The sequence below is a fragment of the Falco punctatus genome (assembly GCF_963210335.1).
Source record: "Falco punctatus genome assembly, chromosome: 8".
NCBI lineage: Eukaryota > Metazoa > Chordata > Aves > Falconiformes > Falconidae > Falco > Falco punctatus.
This window is the reverse complement of record NC_137588.1, coordinates 3837425-3850136: the sequence shown is the minus strand read 5'-3', so window position 1 is coordinate 3850136 and position 12712 is coordinate 3837425. Positions and strand designations below refer to the sequence as shown.

Sequence of the window (12712 nt, the reverse complement as noted above, 5' to 3'; positions counted from 1 at the left end):
TCGGCTTTTTATTGCGACTAAATAGGCCGTCATGAAGGCACCACTCAGTTTACTACTAGGGTATGACTTTGGCTAAATGGGGGGCCAGGGAGGGAGGAAAGCTTATTTTTAAATAACAAAAAAGGGGAAAAGAAAACCAGTAAAAAATGGTGCAAAAAGTGCACTGCTCTCCAAGGTCCCTGCACTTGCTCACTCATGCTGTAACGCCCCGACGTACGCAGACGATTATGTGTCAATGCACATTAATATCTGATGTGCATTATCATATCATCCCCTACGTGCACTTTTACAGCCAAAGCTCTCCCAGCCATGGGGTTACACAACCGAGCGGTGGCTTCGCCTCGCAGCGCCCGCGCACAGCTCTGCCCTTGCAGAGCCCAAAGGGATCCTTTTGTGTGCCTCCCACAAAGCGGCAGGAGCCAGGCATGATCTTCCCAACACTCTGTACTACAGCAAGAACACAAAACAGCCTGCCAAAACCATTCTGTCAAATGCAAATCAAGGCGTGCGCTCAGAAGGCTGCTACCTTTTCCTACCTAGGACTGAAAACCGCCGTCTCAGATAGTGGCAGAAGAGTAAAAAAACCACAACCCTGGGTTCATTTGCTCCCCTGTTAAGCTGGGCAGATAAAATGGTTGCTCTCTGCTATGCTGTCACGCGTATATGTTGTATATAGGCACTTCCTGAAAACAGAGAGAGGGGTGCTGTGGCTGTTGCACTCAATGCCCAGCCACACACGTGCGCCCTTGTGACACGTGCAGATTGGCGTGGACACAGCCCACAGCCACACCACCTCGATGCAGTTGAGCCGCTACCCCACACACCCTCCAGCTGTCCCTGCAGTATAAATGTTTAATTCACCCGCTCCGTGCTGGCTGTGCCGCTTCAGCCTCCCAGGCAGGTGAGGAGGACCTCCCTGCTGCCTTCAGGTAGCATCCCCCAAACCCTCCCCGAGCCCCTGCACGTGGGCAGTCACTGCGGCTCCTCCTCGCTCTCCAGCAAACAGCAAAATGGACTAGCTGCAAGTCAGCTTTAGGTTTTCTCCATGCTTCCACAGTCCTCTGTCCTTTCCCAGTCCAGCCCTCCAGCCTCCTCTGCCACGAGCACCCATCCCTCTATGCCATGCCTCCTGTCCGCACACCACATGCTGAACGATAGCATCTTTGCCATGGAAACCTAACAGGAAAATCTGGCTATTTTGAGCCATACTTTTAAAGCTATTGCAGCTTTTTCCTTTTTTCAACTCTAACATTGTCAAACTAATAATTATGAAGACAAATGGCAGTTCTACATGTCTCACAAGCCTTCCTCCCCTTAAATTTCAGAAGAATTTGTATCTTGCTCCGACAGGAGCATGGCACCATGATAAGACAAGAAACCCCTCCAAAATCTCAGAAGTTATTTTTGGCTTTCTGCAAATCAATATGTCCTCTGAAGCAATAGGAGCAGTCAGTAAGCCAAATTCTGCTTTTATCATCACAATTTCCAAGTTATTCCCTTGCACTCTGTGAACAACTGTGCATTTACGCTCAAGCAGTCTGTTCTCGCTTCTGCCAGTGAAAGGCTCCACTGGCTACCGAGAAGTTATTCCACGGTTATGATACCGGGAAAGAACTTTTGTTTCAGTGAAGTCAGTGGAATAACTTTCATTGACTTCCATAAGCTGACACTGAAACCCAAGTTTGGATCAGCATCTGAAAAGAGGAGCACAAGGAAAAAAAAATAATCTATAAGCTTTATGACTGTGCAGGGTATTATCCCCTGGACACAGAGCGAGTTTTGCTGTAACTGCAAAAGATAAAAAACATCTTTTTTATTACAAAGTCAAATGTTAGGGATTCTAGTTTTTGGATGAGATGGATGTGTTGTAAAGGGTCCCTAAAAGACCTGCTTGGGTGAGTAGTACAGATGGAACACAATGTGGGTTTGCATTTATCTGAGAACATTTAGAGCCCTGATATATAGTCTACATGACAGACTTCCTCGATGTATAGAGAAAATATAGCCAATTTCTTTGTGTAAGCTGAATTATTTACCAGAGTGTTCCAAAGTGTATTGGTAATAAAACACTATGAAGTATAAGTAACTCCAGACAATCTCGGCTTACGTTAAAACCAGTTGGTTGGGGTTTTTTTTGTTTGTTTGGTTTTTTTTGTTTTTTTTTTTTGTTTTGTTTTGTTTTTTTGTTAAGAATGTTATTAAGAAAATAAATCCTGAGAATCTGGAAAGGCAGAACTTTGTCAAATGAACATAAGCCTCTGAAGGACTGCGTTGAGTCAACGGATGGAAAGGTCAAATTCTCCAAACCATCACCCTAAGGGAGTTGGGAATCACTCTCACTTCAAAATTAAATAGGCTTTTTGGCACAGGATGAAGGATGAAAAGATGGTAAGGTGATTTTGTGAAACTTATCTGCCTGGGAAAAATGGCTGTTTTTAACTAAACCCCCCCAAAAAAGGTATGCAGAGTAAAACTATTTCGCCAGATGGCCAAACAAGCCATCGTTTTTCCATTGTTCTAGCCCAGCCACTAGTAGCACATTCAGTTTAAAAGTACAAGGCGCTCATTCCTGCCTCCTACCCTGGAGGACTGGACCATAAGCTGCTCTTAGAGAAGCTTCCCCTGAAGATAAAGCTAACTTCTTCCCATATCTTCCCTTGCTCTTTCAGCAGACTCATTGCTAAGAAAGAGGAAACCCACATCTTTTTGGCTTGATTTAAGGTCTTTTAGAAGATGGTGGGGATCTTTCTCTGGCTATGGTTGGGCACAAAGTCACTTTCTCACCTGGGCTAGCTTTAAGTTGAAACTGCCCGCTGAAAGAGTCCTACAATATCTCAGTAGCTTGCCATCGAGAAACTTGATAGGAACTGTGGCATTTATGCAATGCTCACCTGGGGACCTCATTTTCTGACTCTTAACATGATGGCTAGACACTAGCTGCTAGTAAGCCTGAAGCTTTCACCTCAGCTGGAACTGCTGCAACTTTGTCCTTTGCGCTGTGGACAGCAATTCATGCTACAGTTTTGTGTTTCGCTAGTTTTTCCACTTTTGTACCAGTTCACATGGCATTTCTTTCCACAGCCCAAACGAAGGAACATGGTTGGGTTCTCTATTCAACTCTCCTGTCCCAGAGAGCAGATCTGGCTGGCCCATCTCCCAGAAAAGCCACTGACCTGGCCCTTTCACAGCACAGGGTTCATAATGAAAATAAAACATATAGACAAGTAGGTGTCATCTTACTTTTTCTAAAATCCCTGTTTTGTCTTTCACTGCGAATCCTTCATTGACCAATTTCCAGTTGCTTAGGCTACATTTTTACAGCATCACTGCCTCTTAGCCCACTGCACCATATTTCTACAGTTATCTCAACATGGTGTCGCAACAGTTACACTGGAAGTCAGCTGCTTGCTTTTTATTTCAAAATCTTTTAAATCAGAGAACATGCACCAAATGAAACATTAACAGTTAACAGAGCCAGAATTAGGCTAATTTCTGGGCAGGCACTGGAGGTAGCTCTGTTACTACGCTGGGCCTAAGATAAGTGACACGGCTGTAAGAGGGTGTAAACTGCTTGGTCGTCTCTTGCTGTGCAATGCAGAGATTGCACGCTGCAGCGCCTTTACTTTCCTCTGTACACCCTTGCCTGGACTGTTATTAGACATGACTACTAAGATCCACATGAAGATTTATGCAGCAGCAGCTTTACTTCATGCCTTAGGTATGATCTCAAGTTGAGCAGAAATTTAAGTCTTTGCAGGATTGCATATTTTTAATGATTTGATTCCATTTCTGTGTTTGTTTGAACCACAAGTGCAACGAATATGTTTAAGTCTTACACATAGCCATGAAAAAAGATCTACTTTTTCTCTGAAAGAGAAAGGAAAGCAGCAGCAACTGGCAATATATGTACTGTGTAATGCATGGGGCATTGCAGATGTTAAAGCAGCTCGTTGTTTCTGCATCTGGAACAAGTAGGTCACACATAGTTATTACACACACTGCTGAACATGAAGCAGCCAATACCCATGTAATGTATGTGAGCTTTCAAACTACCTTTTAGTACTTTATAGTAGCACAGCATCTTGTTTGCAGATGCTCTGGTTGAGAGCAACTGATGGAACAGTGAAAGGACCCAAAGCTGACTGACCTAATTGCTGTGTGGATTGAGAAGCTGGCAAAATCATTAGTTTCTTTTATATGCTTTCCTTCTATACTATAATAAAGATAAATATTGATTGCTAGAGCAATATCGATTGGAGAGGTCGCTGCAGATGGCAGCTGCATGATTTGCACAAATATCTCCCATGTACAGTGCTCCTTATTTGCATGAGAATGCAGTTTCACCACCCTCATGTGTTGCCTTATAGGAGCATTTACCCAAACTATATATATGTATCAGTGATTAGCACTGAAATATGAAACAAAGGACTGAAATAGTACATCTTCTTAATATGTTTTGTGTGTGTGTGTCCATCTGTCTGCCTGTCTGCTGTGGGTAAGTGGAGTTGGGTGTCCGAGCCACGTGGCCAGAAGCACAGGACACAAGGGACCTGCTGGAATTTATGCTGCAATGTCACCACGTCACTTGGGAGTACCACCCAGCCGCACAGCACGCCTGCGGCCGCGCTCCCTCCTTCACCCGCTGACCTAGACACCGAAACTGCCAAGCCCTTCATTCAGGCCTGGATGCCTTCCTCCAAGCCGCCAGCTTTGGGTCCTCAGGGACACAGTGTCCCTGTGGAATGGCTTCAGCATCTTCTCCTGAACTGACCCTGCCCAGTGGGATCCTCGCCTACTTGTGAGAAATGGAAAAGGCCTCTCCAGCACGGGCCAGGGTCATGGTGGGGGAGGAAAATTGCCTACCATGAGTATGGTGCCTAGAGCAGAGCACAAACGCCTATGGTCAGCCAAGGAGGAATCCTTGGGGTGTGTGGGACCGAGCTGCAGGAAGCAGCAGGAGTATTTACGTCCCTTTTTATCGCTGGTGCAAGGCCCATTTCAAGGTCAGGCAGCGCTTGGCAGGGATATTGCTGCCTCTCTCTTCTACCTGCAACCTCCAGGAGGGAGGAAGGGGAAGGAAGAGGAGCAATCTGTGGAGATGGCCTCCTCACCTCCTCGGACACTACCCGGCTGCAGGGAAAGCACTCTCATCTGAGCACATCGTACATCTCTGCATGCCTGTCTTACAGCTAGCAAACTGCATCTTATTGCGGGCAATGCTGCACTTTGAGACTGCTGCTGGCTGACCTGCTGATATTGAAATTCAAAGGAAAAGCATGCATATTTAACCCCAATTCATCATTGTGATTTTGATTAACTCTACAAGTCAGAGGTTTGCAGGCTTTAATCTTGTTTTAAGAAAATACTCCTGTCCTGTCTATTGGTGTCTTCCAACAGGAGACTCAACAGAGGGCTTCTTCCTATTATTTATCTCCTTCCACTTACTTGGACGCATTGCGGACCCCTGAAATAGCTGCCCAGTATCTCTCCAAACCATGGCTTGTCCAGTGTACAGAGTGCTCTTATTTCCTCAGTGGCCCATAAGGAGGAGATTAATACTGGAATCCAGGTTTCTGATGTGGTTATGTGCTGACACTAAGCCACTTTAGCAGATGAGTGGGCACTCCATTTGGTGAGTATTTCATAGATGTTTTTTGGAAGATCTTAGAAATACACCATGGTTCAGAATGTTATGCTTCATTCTTCATTTCCTTTTAAGAATATCTCTCGGGGTGTTACGTTGAGTAGCCCTGTCTTACAAAATCAATTATTCCTTAGCCAGCTCAGAAATAAAACCCCAAGTAAGCAACACTAAATGTCTGATTTACCAATAGATTGCAATCCAGTGCTAAAGAGCATAGCCACTGCCCTGCTTTAAATATTCATGAAGCCCACTGGTGCAAAATGCATTAAAGGTGGGAATAATGCCAGTAATACACGATCCTCTTAGTGACAAGAAGCTTTCACATACTAAAGTAGCAAGATGTTAAAGACTTTCAACTGAACAGTCTTTGTTTTTAACCTAGAGAAAGAGAATCACTAATGGAATGCCAAATTGCATTCACTCTCATGATATTAGGCTGTAGAATAAGATAATAGTACACGTGTGCTTTACCATGCCGTACAAAACCTGTTATTACGGTGGGTTCTTTTCCACCTTTTCTCTGTACTTTCCAGAAAACGTTCACACACCTCTTACGCCTTCGAGTAGTCTTCTATGTGCCAAACCCCCTATCAGAATCCCAGGAGTCTAGCCATTAACAGATTGGTTTTACACAAATAAAAAGATTTAAAAATAGTGGTGGCACAGTAGAATAGCACAATTTAGCTGACTGACAACTGGCAATGAATAACCAAAAAAAAAAAAGAAAAAAGAAAAAAGAAAAAAGAAAAAATAAAGAGTTAAATCAGAGACAAGGGACTGCAAAATAACAGACTGTGGCAATGTAGAATAATGTTAATTGTCACTTTAAATCATCAGCAGCCCAACCACATCTGCTATCACACCTGTGCTCTCTTCTCTGATCTACTCTGGCACCCTAGCAATATTAGGCGAAGAGCCAGCCTCACATCTCCAGCTCTCTGCGGTCTGGCTCTGCTACCAGCCTGCATCCCTGTCACCTGGAACGGGTCAGGCAGCTGACCCTGCACCCTCAAATCGTTCCTGATTGATGGGGGATGCTGCCAGTGCTGGGCTCATCATCCCCTAACAACAGGTCCCGGGGCCACCGGGAACCGCTGACCCCATTTGGATTTCACAAACCTCATCAGTCAGGTGAGGTAGCTGACGGAGCCCTGCTTACATCTGAAATCTGATCCGCATAAAACCAGTGATCAAATAACGAACGGAGATTTCTTTTCCCACTTAATCTAAGGACGTTTTCCACACAACACATCTTGGCAGGGGGAGTGGAGGAATATGTCTAGCTGGTGCCAAACATGGAAATTCAATTAACGCACATTTGAAAGGGGGATCTAGGACCTCCGTACATAGTCCGCTTTTATTCTAGAAATAAGAATAACAAAGAGCTAACCCCAGAAGGCTCATTTTTTAGAAAGACGTTTATCCAAGACTAATCAGGGGGCAGAGACAGGAAAACAGGGCTCTGTTACGGCATATGAAGTTGTTTACTTCAAAGCAGACCTTTAACAGGCTTTACATGGTCTTTGTACTTCTGGTTGGAAATCTGCTTTCCTGCCTTTTAACAGTTTGTCTGGCAGCATCTTCCCAGTAAATGCCCTTCCCTGCTTCCCATCCCAGAAGCATCTTGCCCTGCAGAAAGACTGCCTGTCAATAAAGGTTGAGAACTTCAGCTCCTGCAGTCATTACACTGCTCCGTATAAGCCAAGTTGTTTCAAAGGGGAGGAATTAGATAACGCAAAAGCTGCAGTGGGAACATTACTGGGGTAAGTTGGATCAGCTTATTTTACCAAGCTATTTCTGGAAAAAAATAAACACTGCTACTCAGTGCTTATGATTAATAATGTTATCTTGTAGCTAATTTTATTCCTTGCCCCTCTCTTCTCCTGCCTTCCAATTTCGAAGTGCACTTAATTATGAAAACACGAGCACTAGACTGTGAATTTTGATATATTAATTTTACCATGGTTTTCCTTCTACACTGCACCACCAAAACTCTCAAGGACAACCAGTCAAGGAGACAATGAAAATCCTGATACCTGGGGTAATTTTCTTAAGCAATCAACATTAAGCAATTTCTTCCACACAACTCTCATTGCACCTTGCTCCTGTTTTTCAGCACCACAATCCCTTTCCACGATGGCAGCCAGAGCCAAGCTGCTGTGGTTTGTTTACTTGGTGTTTCTTAAAGATTAGAACTGGAGATTATTGAAAGCCTGGCAAGAAAAAACCAAAATGAGCCCAAATGGATGGCTGTGACCATATTCCTAAGCTTCTTCACTGAACAGCAGAAATGTTCATTATTCCACGCCTGACCAACAGTGCAGGGTGAGGTCAGCTGCCCAACACTGGGCCGAGTTATCATGTTCACCGTTCATTCGTTGACTCCTCTCTGCTCTAAGCCTACTGTCCAAGTTACAGTTTGGGCAACACTGCTTTACCGACACCTCACTGCCCAGTCTCTGCCTCCATCCTTCACTGGCCACCAGCTCACAGCTTCAGCAGCAGCAGCCAGGAACAGCTCTAACATTTGCATGGTTATTTTGTTGTCTCTCTACCGTAGTATTAATTACTTAGATAGAAAAACAAGGCTTGGTGTTAAGGCAGCATTAGAAGTACAGCTCTGTGAATAGCGGCTTTTTTGATCTATTGGCTGCTCCAAAATCACAATGAAATAATTAGTTTAAAGTTGGTTTAATGTATGTTTGCATAGTTTCTAGGCAAAATGAAAGGAAAAAAAAAAGAAGTGAGTAGATAGAATTATTTCCCTTCAGCTTATGTAGTTAAGATTTAAAATAATAAAAAAACCTTGAATGAATTTGATACCTCTTTAAAAAAAACAAACAGTAAAACAGCTTCCACCGAGAAAACATCTAAATGTACACTCTAATTATTTCAAGCATTTGAGGGTGAGGTCTTCAACTTCAGCAACTAGGAAAAAGCGAGACAGATTTCCCAGCATTTCTAATGCCAGATAAGAATTAACATGATGATAATACTAATGATACTTTTTAACCTGAAAAGCTTTAGGTCAATTGTTTTTCCCAATTCTATTTTTACCAAAGTATAATGCTGTAAAACCCCAGATGGAATGACATAAGTTATAACAGCAACAAAACGGATAACTGTGTTTCTAGATTTTGTCTAAATTGTGCATGTTCCAAAATTATTAACCAGACTGTTTTATACATTTTTTCGGAGTAACAACCACCTCAATCACTGTACAATGAATCTCTGGGTGCAGAAATTTGAATATCTAATATTCGTAATGCTTTCTAAACCACAGTACCTTTAAATATTCTAACATTCATTAAAACAGAAGAGTAGACCAAATTACTGTACCAAACATCCTCTGCATCTTCGTCACACTCTGCCCCAAACTGGCAAATGTCACAGGTCGATGTCTCTTTTTGATTGGTTTCACCTGAGCCTTCATTGACTGTTTGATGGAAAGCAAAAGAATATACATTAGTAAAGACAGCACTGTAGCAAAGCACTTCTCTCTAGAAAAATCTATGCACTGCATCAGCTTAGTGTGTTGCTCACAAAGCCGACGGGTGGCCAACAGTGTTTCTGAACGGAGCCAACACAGAGACTTCCACGTTGGTCTGTGATAAATTCCCTGACTTGTGGAGTTAAAAAGGAAAGTGGAGAAAGACCCTTCCTCTTCCTTTTCCACTTAACCCTGACCCCTTCGAGCTGCACCCGGGAACGCTGTGTCACCGCCAAGCCTCACTGCTTTGCTCCCAGGGACAGTAGCGGAGGTGTATCGATAGCATCACGTGCTGCCTGGTGTCCTTTACCGCTGAAGGGCCTCGAGATGGACCCAAGGGGATGCTTCCCTCGAAAACGTTTTGAAATTACCTGCTGTGTGGTGCAATCTAGTCCGTTCCAAAGGCAAAACATTTTTCTCTTCAGAAGCACAGCCATGAGCCCCAAGGACTAGTTATCTCTGGAAGGAAAGATTTAGTGCTGTCCAGAGGAGGGGACGATCTCCAGCACAGGTTGAATTTGAAAGCCAGGGAAGTCAACACCAATGTCTGCAATTGTGAAAGGTTTGCACCTGGCTCTTAAGTCAAAAATGTGAAGGGACCAGGGAAAATAAAAATACGGGTGGAAGAGGACTGCTAAAAAATATTGATGGCTGACAACTGACAGGGAGAGAGACCACTAAGGCAGGCACCAAGAAGAGGGTTTGTTACAAGATCCAAAAGAAACATAATCTGTTTGCATTAAAGTATATAAGCACCTTTTGATATCTTTCGAAAGACGCTGCTTTCTAGCAAGACACTGTACCTCACGATATCCTTCTGCCAGTTAGAGAATAATTAAAACAACCCAGACTTTAAGTACCAGTCAGCTTTGACTGATGTTGTTGTCTGCAGAAGCAGCCTCTGCAGTGCCATCCTTTCATTCCTCTCTTTCACTTGGTGTCAACACTGCGGTGCCGGCTTACCGCACATTTGGATCCAACCTACCAAAGCTGGTGGATGCGCTGAAGTGTGTTGGTAGCCCCAGTGACACTGATGGGTCAAATCACCTGCCTGATGTTGTACATCCACGGCATGAGACTGTTAACCCAGGTGTTAAGCGGGTTGTTACTGCAGGCTGTCGTGTTGCAGTGACCTTGGGTAGGCTGCTTTTGTTATTTACTCAAGAAAATACAAGAGTCCCAAGCTTTCACAGAGCTGCTGGAGGACAAAGGGCTTTAGCCCATCGAAGAGCAAGTGTGACCCCAATACTTGTTTTTCAATAGAAATGCTCTCTTACTCTGGACAAGCCCTCTGTCATGTTCTCCTCAGTGTAAAATGGGGAAAATACCACTGTCTGCCAACACAGAATATGTAAACAAGTATATTAAAAGATGGTGATATGCTGATACACTACAGCGATACAGACCACAGAAATACCTAAAGTAGATGGTTTGTCTAAGAAGTTTTTTTCCTGAGGCTTAATATAGACAAAGAAAGTGTTGGTATGTTTAGTTATGAGCTATGCTGTGACAATTTCTTATCAGTCATGCTTGAATTTAGACTATATCAAACTGAAAACCTTCACCTATGATGAGCATTCTGATTATCCTAAAAGGAAAAAAAAGAGGCTTTTGCCCTATCTGTACAAGTTTGCTCACCTTTATATCCATAAAGTTCATGTCAAAACTCCCAAAGTGGAATCTCGGAAAAGATACACTGGGTTTTTGTTCTGCTGCATTGTCAGGCTTTGTAGGGAGGGTCTGAGCTGTGGGGTTTCTGGTTCCTTAAATGATTAAGGAACCGTGTCAGCTCATATTTTGTAAGAGCCAATGTAAGAGTGTGGACAAGGTGTCCAAGTGCCATGTTCTCATGCCATTAGCATCTCTGTGTCGCCTGTGTGATCCTGACCCAACAGCACCGGGAGGCTCATGCTGCTGTACACCTCCTCCCCGCTGCCCTGCAGCTGCACCCAGGCCTGCGTTTTTCACTAAGTTTCATTTACATTTTAAATATAGAAATCTCTCTTACAGAGGAGGTAACTTTGACAGCCAGTTTTGGCAGGGGATTTCCAGTGCTGAAGCTATTAGACAGAACATGTAATGAATGACTGCATGCAAAGGACAATGGGACCTATGGGCAGAAGACTTCTTATGACAGCTGAGCATTCCTCACCTATCAGGAATATGACCAACTGCTTCAGTTCAGCAGGTTGAGAATATATTCTTTATGGACAAGAGCTATAATTTCTTTATTTTGTTATTCTGCAAATCACTTCCTTTCTATTTCCTTTTAATTAAAAACATATGCCCTATTTTGTATCCCTCCCTGGAATGTTTCCCTTTGTAACCGTCCAGCAGGTGTGGTTGAACCAGGGACTTCACACTGTTCTGCATCACAAACTGAGCAAAATAGCTACTTAAGTCGTTAAAGGAAGGCATTTGAAAGATTGCGCATGCTGAAGAGAAGTAACTGATTTAGAGAATAACATCCACACTACAGCACAATGCAATTCTTACTTTCTACTAGAAAATAATAGGTCACTCCTTCATACTTTTCTGAAGAAGCTCTGCACTGAGCATTCCATAGTCAATGTGCACCTTGTCATTGTCCAATGACCAAGCATGCAGCAGTTTTGATTTAAAAAGACAGCCGTTTATCTTTTTTTCCTGTTTTCAGTAACCACAGATAATACTATTCTTTGCATTTCCTAAAAGTGTTTTTTGTCTCCCAACACAAACATACACACTGGCATGTGCACCCACACTCAGGACTGACACACACAGGGGCTTGTATTCTCCACACTATGCATGTAAGTGCTTTGATAAATCTGGACATCTTAGAAGGAGTTATTTTCCCAACATTTCCTGCTGCTTTATAGCTCGAGGACCAGTGGATGCTCATTTTCTAAGGTGACTCTTCTTCCTTTTACTTCCTCGCTGCACTTGTTGGTTTGCACTTGCTTTCATATCCCAACTAAAAAAAAAATCCTGCTAGCAATAATAATCTAATTTCTGGATTCCACTTCTAAAAATAAGAGGAGTACGATCCTCTTTTGCTCACGCACATTACAGAGTTCTCATATTAGCAGCTGTTGAGGTTTAACACCAAGATCCTGTAGGAACATAGCAGGGCTCCAGGGAGGCTAATCGCTGAAGCCCACTGCTTCTTACTCACGCAACTGAGAAATGTTAAGCTGCAAGTTCCTATTTGTATTAGCAAGATTAGCAACTTCCAGAGTTCAAGAAAATGTGCTAACATGGGTTAGAAGGTCACTAACATTATCTGAAAGTCACTTCAGAGACTACCTCAATCTGCTAAGCAATATAAATTCTTTAGCTGGGAAGGCACTACACACAATTTAGAGTCAATGAACTGTGGTAACCACAACAGCTCCTGTTTTAATCATTTGGCCCTTTTCTGGCATTCTCACTGCACTCAGATTAGATGCGATTTCGAGAATATCAGTACTGCCTGCAAATCCCACAAGAAAAAAACCTTTTTTGAGACATTTTACTTTGTTTACATAGCTGAAAAAACAGACAAAGTATCATTGATAGATTGGTCTGGCTCTGTGCTTATCTCCTGTAACATCAGGAGA

General features: G+C 43.2%; 1 protein-coding gene across 1 annotated transcript in view; it reads right to left on the bottom strand.

The window, feature by feature from the left end:
• TMEFF2 (transmembrane protein with EGF like and two follistatin like domains 2) overlaps window positions 1-12712 on the bottom strand; it is a 135545-nt gene that overhangs the window by 44997 nt on the left and 77836 nt on the right. The window contains exon 5 of the mRNA XM_080399897.1: window positions 8984-9080. Within this exon, the coding sequence (XP_080256023.1) occupies window positions 8984-9080 (97 nt within the window). The remainder of the gene's footprint in view (window positions 1-8983; window positions 9081-12712) is intronic.